Source organism: Gossypium hirsutum, chromosome A01 (genome assembly GCF_007990345.1).
Source record: "Gossypium hirsutum isolate 1008001.06 chromosome A01, Gossypium_hirsutum_v2.1, whole genome shotgun sequence".
In the NCBI taxonomy this organism is placed as follows: domain Eukaryota; kingdom Viridiplantae; phylum Streptophyta; class Magnoliopsida; order Malvales; family Malvaceae; genus Gossypium; species Gossypium hirsutum.
The window spans coordinates 108495683-108508751 of NC_053424.1; the positions used below are offsets into that span (position 1 = coordinate 108495683).

The 13069-nt window shown below is 38.3% G+C and overlaps 2 protein-coding genes across 2 annotated transcripts; both read left to right on the forward strand.

Annotated features, from left to right (window-relative positions):
• Nucleotides 1–5505: 5505 nt before the first annotated feature.
• LOC107919081 (uncharacterized) lies at nt 5506–6372 on the forward strand. The gene is made up of 2 exons (XM_041092892.1): nt 5506–5671; nt 5777–6372. The coding sequence occupies exons 1-2, from the start codon at nt 5506–5508 to the stop codon at nt 6370–6372; spliced, it is 762 nt and encodes a 253-aa protein (XP_040948826.1).
• Nucleotides 6373–12223: 5851 nt separating this feature from the next.
• Nucleotides 12224–13069, forward strand: LOC107919080 (uncharacterized). Its single transcript, XM_016848604.1, has one exon. It carries the CDS (start codon nt 12224–12226, stop codon nt 13067–13069), a length of 846 nt encoding a protein of 281 aa, XP_016704093.1.

The following is a 13069-nucleotide window of genomic DNA, read 5'->3' on the forward strand; positions in this document are numbered from 1 at the left end:
AAGACCACACATTCTGAAAAAATTTTGCTGGTTTAGACCAGACATTCAATGTAGGAGCTGCAAGCAGTTTGGCCATGTTGAGAAAGTTTGCAAAAACAAACCAAAGGCACCAGTACAGCAGTAGATCCAAGCTCAAGCTGCTGAGGATCTTCAAGCTCAGGAGGAGCATGTGTTCACAGCCTCCTGTTTTGCATCTTCAAGCAAAGTCAGAAGTAATTGGTTAGTGGATAGTGGCTGCTCACACCATATGACAAGTGATGAGAGTCTGTTCAAGGATCTTGACAGAAGCTATGGCTCAAAAGTTAGAATTGGCAATGGTGAACTGATTGAAGCCAAAGGCAAAGGCAGTGTTCTAATCAACATCTGTTCAGGTAACAAAGTCATTTCAGATGTGCTCTTTGTACCTGACATTGATCAGAATCTGTTGAGTGTTGGTCAGTTAGTTGAAAAGGGTATTCTCTAGTTTTCAATAATGGTTCATGTGTTATTGAGGATTTTCATGGCCAGAAAATGATCACTGTAGGCATGGTAGATAAATGTTTCATGCTCGATGTGAACTAGTTCGAGAAGAAAGCTTATACAAGCTTAGCTGATAATGCTGGCCTATGGCATAGAAGATTAGGCCATGTTAATTTCAGATCACTTGATCTGTTACATAAACAGAATTTGGTGGATGACATGTCTAAAGTGGAGGAAAGTGACACTGTTTGTGAAGTCTGTCAGCTTGGTAAGCAAGCTAGATTGCCATTTCCAGTTAATCAGGAATGGAGAGCTCGAGAAAGGCTTGAGCTAGTGCACTCTGATGTTTGTGGACCAATGAAGTTCCCTTCCTTGAATGGCAGCAAATATTTTGTACTGTTCATTGATGATCTGACCAGATTTTGCTGGGTTTACTTCATGAAACACAAGTCTGAAGTGTTTGAGGCCTTTAGCAAATTCAAAACACTAGTGGAAATCCAAACAAGTTGCAAGATCAAGGCCTTGAGAACTGACAATGGGGCTGAATACTTGTCTGAGAAGTTTCAAAAGCTTTGTGAGCATGTAGGGATCCACCATCAGCTAACCACAGTCTATACTCCACAGCAAAATGGAGTTTGTGAAAGGAAAAACAGAACAGTGATGGATATGGCCAGATGTTTGCTATTTCAAAGCAAACTTTCAAGCAAATTTTGGGCTGAGGCAGTCAATACCTCAGTATATTTGCTCAACAAGCTTCCGACTCGAGCAGTGAAGGACAAAACACCCTTTGAAGCATGGCATGGGCTCAAACCATCAGTTTCCCATTTGAAAGTGTTTGGATGTGTGTGCTATGTGCTTATTCCAACTGAAAGAAGAGCTAAACTTGAGAGAAAGTCTGCCCCTGGCATATTTGTTAGCTACAGCAGTACCAAAAAGGACTATAGAGTGTATGACCCTTCAACAAAGAAGATTTTGGTGAGCAGGGACATCAAATTTGATGAAGAGAAGATTTAGAGTTGGGAAGGTTCAGATGCAAGCCAGTTTGATGAAGTCCAATTTGACATCAGCCTAGAGCCAGCTAAAAATGAACTAGAAAATGCTGACATAGATGATCCTCCTGTGAGAGGAACCAGAACCATTGCTAAAATCTACCATAGATGTAATGTAGCCATAGTTGAGCCTTCAAGCTATGAAGAAGCTGCAAGGGATAGATGCTGGAGAAAGGCCATGGAAGCTGAACTTGAGATGATCAAGAAGAATGAGACATGGGACTTGGTTGACAGGCCAGACCAGAAGAAAGTCATAGGTGTTAAGTGGGTTTTTAGAGCCAAATTCAATGCTGATGGCTCATTGAACAAACACAAGGCAAGGCTAGTGGTAAAGGGCTACAGTCAGCAATATGGGATCGATTTTGAGGAAACCTTTGCACCAGTAGCAAGGCTTGACACTATCAAGCTTTTGTTTGCTTTAGCTGCCCAGAAACATTGGAAAGTTCATCAGTTGGATGTCAAGTCAGCTTTTCTAAATGGTTTTCTGAAGGAAGAGATTTTCATTGAGCAACCAAAAGGTTTTAAAGTTCAAGGACAAGAAGATAAAGTGTAAAGGCTAAAGAAGGCCCTGTATGGCCTGAAACAGGCACCAAGAGCCTGGTATGACAGAATAGACACTTACCTGTCTAAGCTTGGGTTTGAAAAGAGTGTTAGTGAAGCTATACTCTATGTAAAGAAATCAGAAGGTGAAACCATGTTAATTGTGTCACTCTATGTAGATGACCTACTAGTGACTAGAAGTAAAGAAGAACTGATCAGTGAATTTAAAAAGCAAATACTGGAAGTATTTGAGATGACAGACTTGGGAGTCATGACATACTTTCTTAGTATAGAAGTAAAACAACTTCAGCAAGGCATTTTTATCAGTCAACATGTCTTTGCTTCAAAGATTCTCAAGAAATTCTCCATGACCAACTGTAAATCAGTTAGTACACCAGTGGCACAAGGGGAGAAATTGTCAAGAAATGAAAATGATTTTGATGAAAAGGAATATTGAAGCCTAATTGGTTGTTTGCTTTATATGACTGCAACTAGGCCTGATATCATGTTTGGTGTTAGTCTCTTGTCAAGGTTTATGCATTGTTGTACTGTGGCATACTTCAAAGCAGCCAAAAGGATCCTCAGATACATCAAAGGATCCTTGAGCTATGGTGTCTTGTTCAAGAAAACCAAGGAAGTTAAGCTAGCTGGTTACTCTAACAGTGATTGGGCAGGGTCTGTTGATGACATGAAGAGTACCTTAGGATACTTCTTTACCCTTGGCTCAAGTGTGTTTAGCTGGAGTTCAAAGAAGCAACAAACTGTTGCTCAATCCACAGCTGAAGCAGAGTACATTGCAGCAGCAGCAGTAGTGAATCAAGCCATTTGGCTTAGAAAACTATTATTTGATTTGAATGAAGATCAAAGTGAAGCAACTGAGATTATGGTTGACAACCAATCAATAGTTGCCATAGCTAAAAATCCAGTCTTCCATGGCAAGACCAAACACTTTAAAATCAAATTTCATTTTGTTAGAGAGGCTGAGCAATCAGGAGAAATCAGCCTTATCCATTAGAGCTCACAAAACCAGTTTTATCCATTGCAGCTCACAAAACTAGTTGGCTGATATCTTAATAAAGCCACTTGGTACAACTAGGTTCGAGGACTTGAGAAGCAAGATTGGTGTATGTTACATACAGTCCAAGGAGGAGTGTTGAGCATTGGCCTACAATGCAACATCTTACCAGTGACAGAAACTTCAGAAGCTCACCATGCAGACATGCAATGAAGCAGAACCGAATGTAGCAACAAGTTTAGTTGTATTTTGATCATTTTGTTCCTATGTAACCTTGTCTAGTTCACTTTTAATCTTGTGCAAGAGTTAGTGAAATTAGTTTAGATTTGAACTTTGATGTAATGGCTGTTATGACAGCTTTTTTTGTGTGTGTAATTTAAGTTTGTATTAGTATTCATTAGTGGGAGCAGTTATGTCAATAGGTAACTGTCAAAATTTACTTTGTAAGTTACATATATTTTGAAATGATCAATGAAAATGAGATTGATTTTTGCTCATTCATCTTGTTCAAGTTTTAGTCTTATACTTCAAGCTTTGTTTTCGTTTTTGTTATGCTTAGCAAACTGAGCATTTTGTGCATTGTTGTTGTCTTTGTTCCGACAGTTTTAACAGCTTCCCCTTGCCATCTAAACCAACTCCACTTGTTTCAGAGGTTGATGAACATTTAAATAGATTAAGGGACTCCGCAGCAACGTCAACCTCATCATCGATAAACCATAAGCTAAATGGCCTTCAGGATTTGTATGATTGTGTGGATAAGTTGCTACAGTTGCCCTTTTCCCAACAAGAATTAGCTCAATAACAAAACAAGGGACCTGTTGATGAATTTTTGGATGGATCCCTTAGGCTCTTTGACCTGTGCAACATTGCTAAGGATATTTTGTTGCAAACAAAAGGAAGTATACAGGATATTCAATCAGTGGTGCGAAGAAGAGGATGCAGAGAAGTCGAGCTTGTAGGTGAAGTGAGGAAGTACTTCACCTCCAAGGAAGTGGTGCAAAAGACTATCTACAAGGCATTGAAGAATATGAAGGGTGTGGAAACAAAACTCATTTTCTCATCTTCGAACGACCACGAGACCAAGGCAATGATTAGCTTGCTAAGGGAGGCTGAAGCAGTCACTTCCTCCATGTTTGAGTACTTATTCACCCTCATCCCAAGGCCAAACGAGCGATCGAAGTGCAGCAGTTGGGTGTTAGTGTCCAAGCTATTGCACCACAAACGGATAGCGTGTGAATAAGCCGGAAGAAGAGACATTAATGAATTTGAAAATGTTGATGCTGCTTTAAGATCAGTAATGAGTCCGAAGATGAGCAAATCTGAGAATGTTGAGATGCCAAGACAGCTAAAAGAGTTGGAGCTTTGCATTCAAGAGCTTGAAGATAGACTTGAGTGCCTTTTCAGGTGTATGATCAAAGCTAGGGTCTCTTTTCTCAACGCATTCAATCGTTAGAGAATTTTGTAAACACCAATCTTGTACAGACATGAGATATACATATATATACTCAACGACATGCAGTTTTGATACTACAATATCATTTTCTAGCATTTATTTGCACATTTTTTTTCCCATTTGTCTAGATTAAGCTCCATTTTGTTTTAAACACCAACTTAGAAAGAAACTCAAGACAGATTTTCTAACTTTCGACTTTTTTATGCCATAAATTTGAATGTTTCATTGATGTTTCAATTGAGGGAAGGTTGTTAAACCAGATTTGGACAAAGCTGACACAATCTATCAATGAAAACATAAATAAAAATAAAGAAATAAGTCTTCAAAAATAAACTCTTCTTGACTATCCCTGAATCATCTTCTTCAATGTCAAGAATCCTACTGTCTCAATCCACGAACACATTATTAGACACTAATAAAAAAGTCAATTGACATTCACATGGTTGATTCAGATTATACACGAGCTGCATCATAGAAAATTGTTTTAGTTAAGGGACAATCGAATCACCAATAAATGCTTTCGTGCTAAAAATTATAGTATACAAGTCAAGCATGCGGATCTTGCCTCCTTTTTGCCGAACATAAGGTGATAACCAGCAGACAAGTTGAAAGCAATGACACATTAATATAAGGGAAGAACGGAAGAGCAAATGGCCATTGTCTATATACTTTCTCAGCCCCCTCGTGTGAATTTGTATATTTTTATATTATTATCATGTTATTGAAGATAAGTTTTGATTGTATTTGCTAAAGGGTAATGAGTTGTTTTGACGGTGGAAAGGAGACAACACATGAACATTTTTGTAGATCCAAATCAAGTTCATGTTACTTGTAATTGATATTTAAAGAGGATGAGATTCCTCTTGTCCACCCTCAGCCTGTAATATATATTCAGCAGATAAGAATGAGAAGACAGCAAATAGGTTAGAGTGAGTTGAAACACACAAATTCCAATTGCAAGGCCTTCTTTCTTCTCTAAAACAAAGAAAATGGCTTCCTCTCCTTTGAATGTCCAACCTTCTTTCCATGCTCGCTCAAACAGCTTGCCTTCAAGGCAACATCCCATCACTTCACAAATTGATGAAAATCTAAACGGACTGAGGGCATCTCAATTGGCCTCTACATCTTCGTCATCCATAGGACATGAACTGACCTGTCTTCAAGATTTGTACGACTATGTAGATATGTTGCTTCAGTTGCCCCTCACTCAACAAGCTCTAGCTCAAGAGCAGTGAAGGAAATCGGTTGAACAACTTTTAGATACATCTCTCTTGCTCCTAAATGTATGCGGAACCGCTAAAGATACCTTGTTGCGAACCAAAGAATGCACTCAAGAACTCCAATCGATTTTGCGCCGAAGACGAGGAGGAGTTGAAGGGCTTGGTGATGAGGTTAGAAAATACTTAACCTCCAAGAAGGAAGTGAGAAAGGCAATAAGCAAGGCCTCCAAGAACTTGAAACATATGGACAATAAACGTACGAGCAAAGACGGTGAGACCGGAGCTGTGATTAACACCTTAAAACAAGTAGTAGCAGCCACCATGGGCGTGTTACAATCCTTGTTGTCCTTTATTTCAGGGCCAGAGGCATCGAGCCGGTGGCCACTAGTTTCAAAGTTAATGCACCAGAAAAGAGTAAGGTGCGAGGAAGAAGAAGAGAAAACAAATAAAATCGCGAATGCTGAAGCTGAATTCCGTTCTTTCATTAAATCTGGAAATGTGAAGCATGTTGAGAATGTGCAAAATGAGCTCCAAAACTCAGAGTTGTGCATCCAAGACATTGAAGAAGGTCGTGAAAGCTTCTTCAGGCGTTTGATCAAAGCTAGAGTCACTGTTCTAAACATTTTCAACTGTTGAAATCTTGGCATTGTAAACTTGTACATAATTATAACTTACATGTATAGAACTATTGTTAAAACAAAAAATTATACAGTCTTCTTTCCACCAACTTTCTCTCTTTTCTTATCTTGTCCACCAATATCTGAACTTGCAAGTTGAACTTTTCTTTTTACGAGATTATAGATACTGGAATTCCAACTCCAAGCCCAAATTCCAGATATGATGCGATTCTGCTATGAATGCATGAGCTATCAGGATTCCAGTTTTGATAAGTTTTAACAATTTGATTACTTAGTGTTAGAATTAGGTGACCCAAATTCTTATTTAAATAAAATACGATGGAAAATAAAATAAAAGTAAAATCCATATAGAACTAGACTTCTTTTATTTTATTTTAGAATAAGGTTTTTAAACCTTATTAAACTCCATCTATTTTATATTGATTAGGATAAGGTGTTTCAATCCTACTAGAATATGGCTTTGCAAGCCTATAAATAGACATAGTCTATTCCTCTTGTATTTGATTCAAATTTTTCGACATAGTGAATTTTCTTCTCCTCTGCCCGTGGTTTTTTTTCCCGAAAGGGTTTCCACGTAAAATTTGTGTGTTCTTTATTTTATTTTTCACAAATTGGTATCCGAGCTTCCGGGTTATTCATCTCGATCATGGTAATGGCGTCTTTGAAGTATGAAATTTCGCTGTTGGATCGCAACACCAGATTTGCGTTGTGGCAAATTAAGATGCAAGTAGTTCTTGCACAGGTGGATCTGGAGGATGCCCTGCTAGGGATAGATAAGATGCCTTCGACATTAACAGATAAAGAGAATAAGCGTAAGGATCGAAAGGCATTAACACAATTACATCTGCATTTGTCCAACGAAATTTTGCAGGATGTGATGAAAGAGAAAACTGCCGCTGCATTATGGAAGAGGCTAGAACAAATATGTATGACGAAAACTCTAACAAGCAAGTTGCATATGAAGCAGCGTCTTTATACTTATCGTTTGGAGGAAGGTGCATCTGTACACGAACACTTAACAGTGTTTAAAGAAATTCTCTCAAACTTGGAGGCCATGGAGGTTCAGTATGATAAGGAAGATCTAGGGTTGATTCTACTTTGTTCGTTGCCCCTGTCTTATTCAACCTTTAGAGACACAATTTTATATAGCCGCGAGTCTCTCACAGTTGATGAGGTTTATGATTCTTTAACCTCGTATGATAAGATGAAGCATCTTGTGGTTAAACCCGACTCTCAGGGAGAGGGTCTCATTGTTCGTGGGAGACAAGATCAAAATGCTGATGATGGTCGTGGTAGGACACAAGAACGGAATCCTCGTGGTAAATCTAAGGGTAGATCGAAATGTTCAAACAAAGGTAAAACTTGTAACTTCTGCAAGAAGAAAGGGCACATTAAATCTGAGTGCTATAAGCTACAAAATAAGATTAAAAGGGAGGCTGCGAATCAAAACGGAAAACAACCAGAAAATTCTGGTGAAGCTGATGTTGTAGAAAACTACAGCGATGGTGAACTTCTAGTCGCTTCTGTTAATGATTCTAAAGTAAGCGAGGAGTGGATACTTGATTCAGGCTGCACCTTCCACATGAGTCCCAATCGAGATTGGTTTACAACTTACGAAACCGTATCTGAAGGTGTTGTTTTGATGGGAAATAATGCTTCGTGTAAAATCGCAGGTGTTGGAACAATTAAAGTTAAGATGTTTGATGGAGTTGTCAGAACACTTAGTGACGTACGACATGTTCTAGAATTGAAAAGAAATTTAATTTCGTTGAGTACTCTTGATTCAAAAGGGTACAGATACACAGCTGAAAGTGGGGTTTTAAAGATTTCCAAAAGGTCCCTTGTTGTGATGAAAGGGCAGAGAAAGATTGCCAAGTTATATGTTTTACAGGGTTCTACTGTTACTGGTGATGCAGCTGTTGCTTCCTCTTCCTTGTCAGATGATGATATTACTAAAATTTTGCATATGCGCCTAGGGCATATGAGTGAGAATGGCATGGCAGAATTAAGCAAAAGAGGACTTTTTAATGGGCAAGGAATTTGCAAACTGAATTTCTGTGAGCACTGTGTTTTTGGGAAGCAAAAGAGAGTTCGATTCACTAGAGGAATCCATAACACGAAGGGAACGTTAGAGTATATTCATTCTGATCTGGGGGGGCCATCTAGAGTGCATTCGAGAGGTGAAGCTAATTATATGCTAACCTTTATTGATGATTTTTCTAGAAAAGTTTGGGCATTTTTCCTGAAGCAGAAAAGCGATGTGTTTTCCGCATTTAAGTCTTGAAAAATTATGATTGAAAAACAGAAGGGAAAACAGATAAAATACCTCCGCACAGACAACGGCTTAGAGTTTTGTTCTGATGAGTTTAATAGATTGTGCAAGTCAGAAGGGATCATGAGACACTTGACAGTTCATCATACTACACAGCAAAACGGCGTTGCAGAATGAATGAACAGAACGATCATGGAGAAGGTTCGATGTATGTTGTCAAATGCCAACTTACCAAAGGCATTTTGGGCAGAAGCGGCCTCTACTGCATGTTTTTTGATTAACCGATCTCCATCCGTTGCCATTGAGAAAAAGACTCCACAAGAGGTATGGTCTGGTAATCCTGCTAATTATTCTGATTTAAAGATTTTTGGGTGTCCTGCATATGCTCATGTTGATAATGGAAAATTGGAACCGAGATCTATTAAATGCATTTTTCTTGGTTATAAAGCTGGTGTAAAAGGGTATAAGTTATGGTGTCCTGAAAATAGAAAAGTTGTGATTAGCAGAGATGTTGTTTTTGATGAAACTGCTATGCTACCTAACTTATCTTTTAAAGACTCTTCCAATAAAGAAAATCAAAAGCAGGTAGAGCATCATATTAATACAGAATCAACTCCTCAAGCCAGAACAAAAATTGAGAATAGAGTTGCTTCTTCACCACAATACTCTATCGCCAAAAATAGAACTAGAAGAGAAATTAAACCTCCAAAGAAGTATGCCGAGGTTGATCTAGTTGCTTATGCTTTAAATGTGGCTGAAGATATAGATGCAAATCAAGAGCCATCTAATTATTCTGAGGCGGTTAGCTGTGAAGACTCAGAAAAGTGGATGTTTGCTATGCAAGAAGAGATGAAATTACTCCACAAAAACATAACATGGGACCTTGTGAAACTTCCTAAAGGTAAAAAGGTTGTTCGTTGTAAATAGGTGTTTAAAAAGAAAGAAGGGACTCTAGGAGTTGAAGAACCCAAATATAAAGCAAGGCTTGTTGCAAAGGGTTACAGTCAAATTCCAGGAGTGGACTTCACAGATGTGTTCTCTCCAGTTGTTAAGCATAGTTCGATTCGAGCTTTGCTTGGTATTGTGGCCATGCATGATTTGGAGCTTGAACAATTAGATGTAAAAACTGCATTTTTGCATGGAGAACTTGAGGAAGATATTTACATGCAACAACTAGAGGGTTTTATAGTCTCAGAAAAAGAGGATTATGTTTGCTTGCTGAGAAAGTCCTTTTACGGTTTGAAACAGTCACCAAGACAGTGGTACAAGAGGTTTGATTCCTTTATGACTTCTCATGATTTCAAAAGAAGTAGTTTAGACAGTTGTGTTTACTTTAAGAAAAATAGTGATGGTTCTTTTGTGTATCTACTTCTTTATGTTGATGACATGTTAATAGTAGCAAAAGATAAAGGAGAGATAAGAAAGGTTAAAGCCCAACTAAGTGAAGAATTTGAGATGAAAGATTTAGGACCAGCAAAGAAGATACTTGGTATGGAGATTCTCAGAGATAGAAAAGCAAGTAAATTGTACCTAAGTCAGAAAGGGTACATTGAGAAAGTTCTTTGCAGGTTCAATATGCAGAGTGCTAGGCCTGTTAGTACTCCTTTAGCAGCCCATTTCAGACTTTCATCGGCCTTGTCTCCTCAATCAGATGATGAGATTGAGTACATGTCACATGTTCCATACTCTAGTGCAGTGAGATCTCTCATGTATGCTATGGTTTGTTCACGTCCAGATTTATCATATGCAGTCAGTGCAGTTAGCAGATATATGGCAAATCCCGGTAAAGAACATTGGAAAGCAGTTCAGTGGATTTTAAGATACTTACGAGGCACTACTGATGTTTGCTTACAGTTTGGAAGAACTAAAGATAGAGTTATAGGGTATGTTGATGCTGATTTTGCTGGAGACCTTGATAGAAGAAGATTTCTCACAGGTTACGTCTTTACAATCGGAGGTTGTGCAATTAGTTGGAAAGCCACTTTGCAAACTACAGTCGCGTTGTCTACCACTGAAGCTGAGTACATGGCGATTACTGAGGCTTGTAAAAAAGCTATTTGGTTGAAGGGACTATTTAGTGAACTCAATGAAGACCTTCAAATCAGCACAGTATTTTGTGACAGTCAGAGTGCCATCTTTCTTACAAAAGATCAAATGTTTCATGAGAGAACAAAACACATTAATATTCGGTATCATTTTGTTCGTGATATTATTGCTCGTGGTGATATTGTTGTGAGCAAAATTAGTACTCATGAAAATCCTGCAGATATGATGACTAAGTCACTTCCTATAACCAAGTTCGAGCATTGCTTAGACTTGGTTGGTGTTTATTGTTGAAGTTAAACCCTTAAGGGGTTTTATGGAAGAGGTGGAGAACTTGTTTATTGAAAGTTCGCGATGAAGAACTTGTTCATTGAGAATTTGTGTCAAGGTGGAGATTGTTAGAATTAAGTGACCCAAATTCTTATTTAAATAAAATACAATGGAAAATAAAATAAAAGTAAAATCCATATAGAACTAGACTTCTTTTATTTTATTTTAGAATAAGATTTTTAAACCTTATTAAACTCCATCTATTTTATATTGATTAGGATAAGGTGTTTCAATCCTACTAGAATATGGCTTTGTAAGCCTATAAATAGACATAGTCTATTCCTCTTATATTTGATTCAAATTTTTCGACATATTGAATTTTCTTCTCCTCTGCCTGTGGTTTTTTTCCCGAAAGGGTTTCCACGTAAAATTTGTGTGTTCTTTATTTTATTTTTCACACTTTGACTATGACATGGTAGATACATACATATCTCACAGGCTTTAAGAAAATAAATCATAGTCTGTCAATCACAATAGTTTCTTCGGTTCTGTGAGGAGAAGAGGGAGCAAAGGATACGAAAGTGGATCTTGTCCTACCCCTTGCCATTATTACTCCAATTATTTTGATTTTTATTTTAATCTGTATTTAATTTTGTGTTTAAAAGGTCCATTATTTAACGAAAACTGTCTCTCAGTTATGCTCACAGCTTAGTCATCCTGCATTGATCATTAAACTCCACCCATTTTTCTATAAGTTGCAAACTATGTACAGGTTGAGATTGCAGATCTTGCCTGCCTCCTGCACGTCAAGAAATTAATAAACTCAACCATGTTAATTGCATGCACATGTTCAAGTCGATGTTGATGGAAATGATTAAACAATAATAGTTACATAAACTAGTCTCTTGTCGCCAAATAATAGACAAGTAGCCACTGTCAGTTGAAGCAAGCTTAAAGCCACTCGTGCATAGCCCCATTATATAGTATAGTTTTATTATTTCAGGAATTAAGGTATACTAATTAAAAGAATCAAGTTATGAGTTGTGGAGCATGTTAGGAGGGAGACATCGCTCAACCATGCTGACATAGTAGTTCAGATTGGTATCAAGTTCAGTTACCTCATGACTTCAATTTGGAAGGGTGAGATTCTTCATGTCTCCTCTTTCACACAATATATGCATATATATATATATTGGGTAGATGAAGGGAAGAAGGCAAATTGAATTCAGATCACAACTTCCAAATTTTATTTCCAGAAGAAATAATGGCTACCACCGGTTACCACACTCGTTCCAATAGCTTTCCCTCTCGAGCCCACCCTCTTACTTCCGAGGTTGATGAGCATTTGAGCAGATTGGCATTGTCTGAGTCGGCATCTACATCGTCGTCCTTAAACCAAAACCTCGGTAGACTTCAAGATTTACATGATTGCACCGAGAAACTGCTTCTGCTACCCCTGACTCAACAAATCTTATCCCATGAACAGCAAGGGAAATATGTCGATGAGCTGTTGAATGGATCTCTTGGGCTTTTAGATGTATTCACCACTGCCAAGGATGCCTTATTGCAAGTAAAGGAACGCACCGTAGAACTTCAATCTATCTTGCGCCGAAAGAGAGGTCCTAGAAAAGGCTTTGCTAATGATGTTAGAAAATACTTGAGCTCTAAGAAGGCAGCTAAAAGGGAAATCTTGAAGGCCCTGAAGAATTTGAAGCACAAGGAAAGCCCCGCTTTGAACGAGACCTGTGCCACTGTTAGCGTCTTAAGGGAGGTGCAAGCAGTCACTCTTAGCGTGCTAGAATCCTTGTTCTCCTTTACTTTTGGGGTCCAGAAAGAATCACATAGGAGCCCCTGGTCGTTAGTCTCAAATCTTTTGCACACAAAAAGAGTCAACAGCGAAGGAAAACAGCATATCAATGAAATGGCAAATGCCGAAGCTTCACTACTGTCCCTTGCAACGAGCAAAACTGACCTTATGCAAATCGAGAAAGTTCAGAATGAACTCAAATTATCAGAGTATTGCCTTCAAGACTTCGAAGAAGGGCTTGAGGGTCTGCTTAGGGGGCTGATCAAAATCAGAGTCAATATTCTCAACATACTCAACAATTAA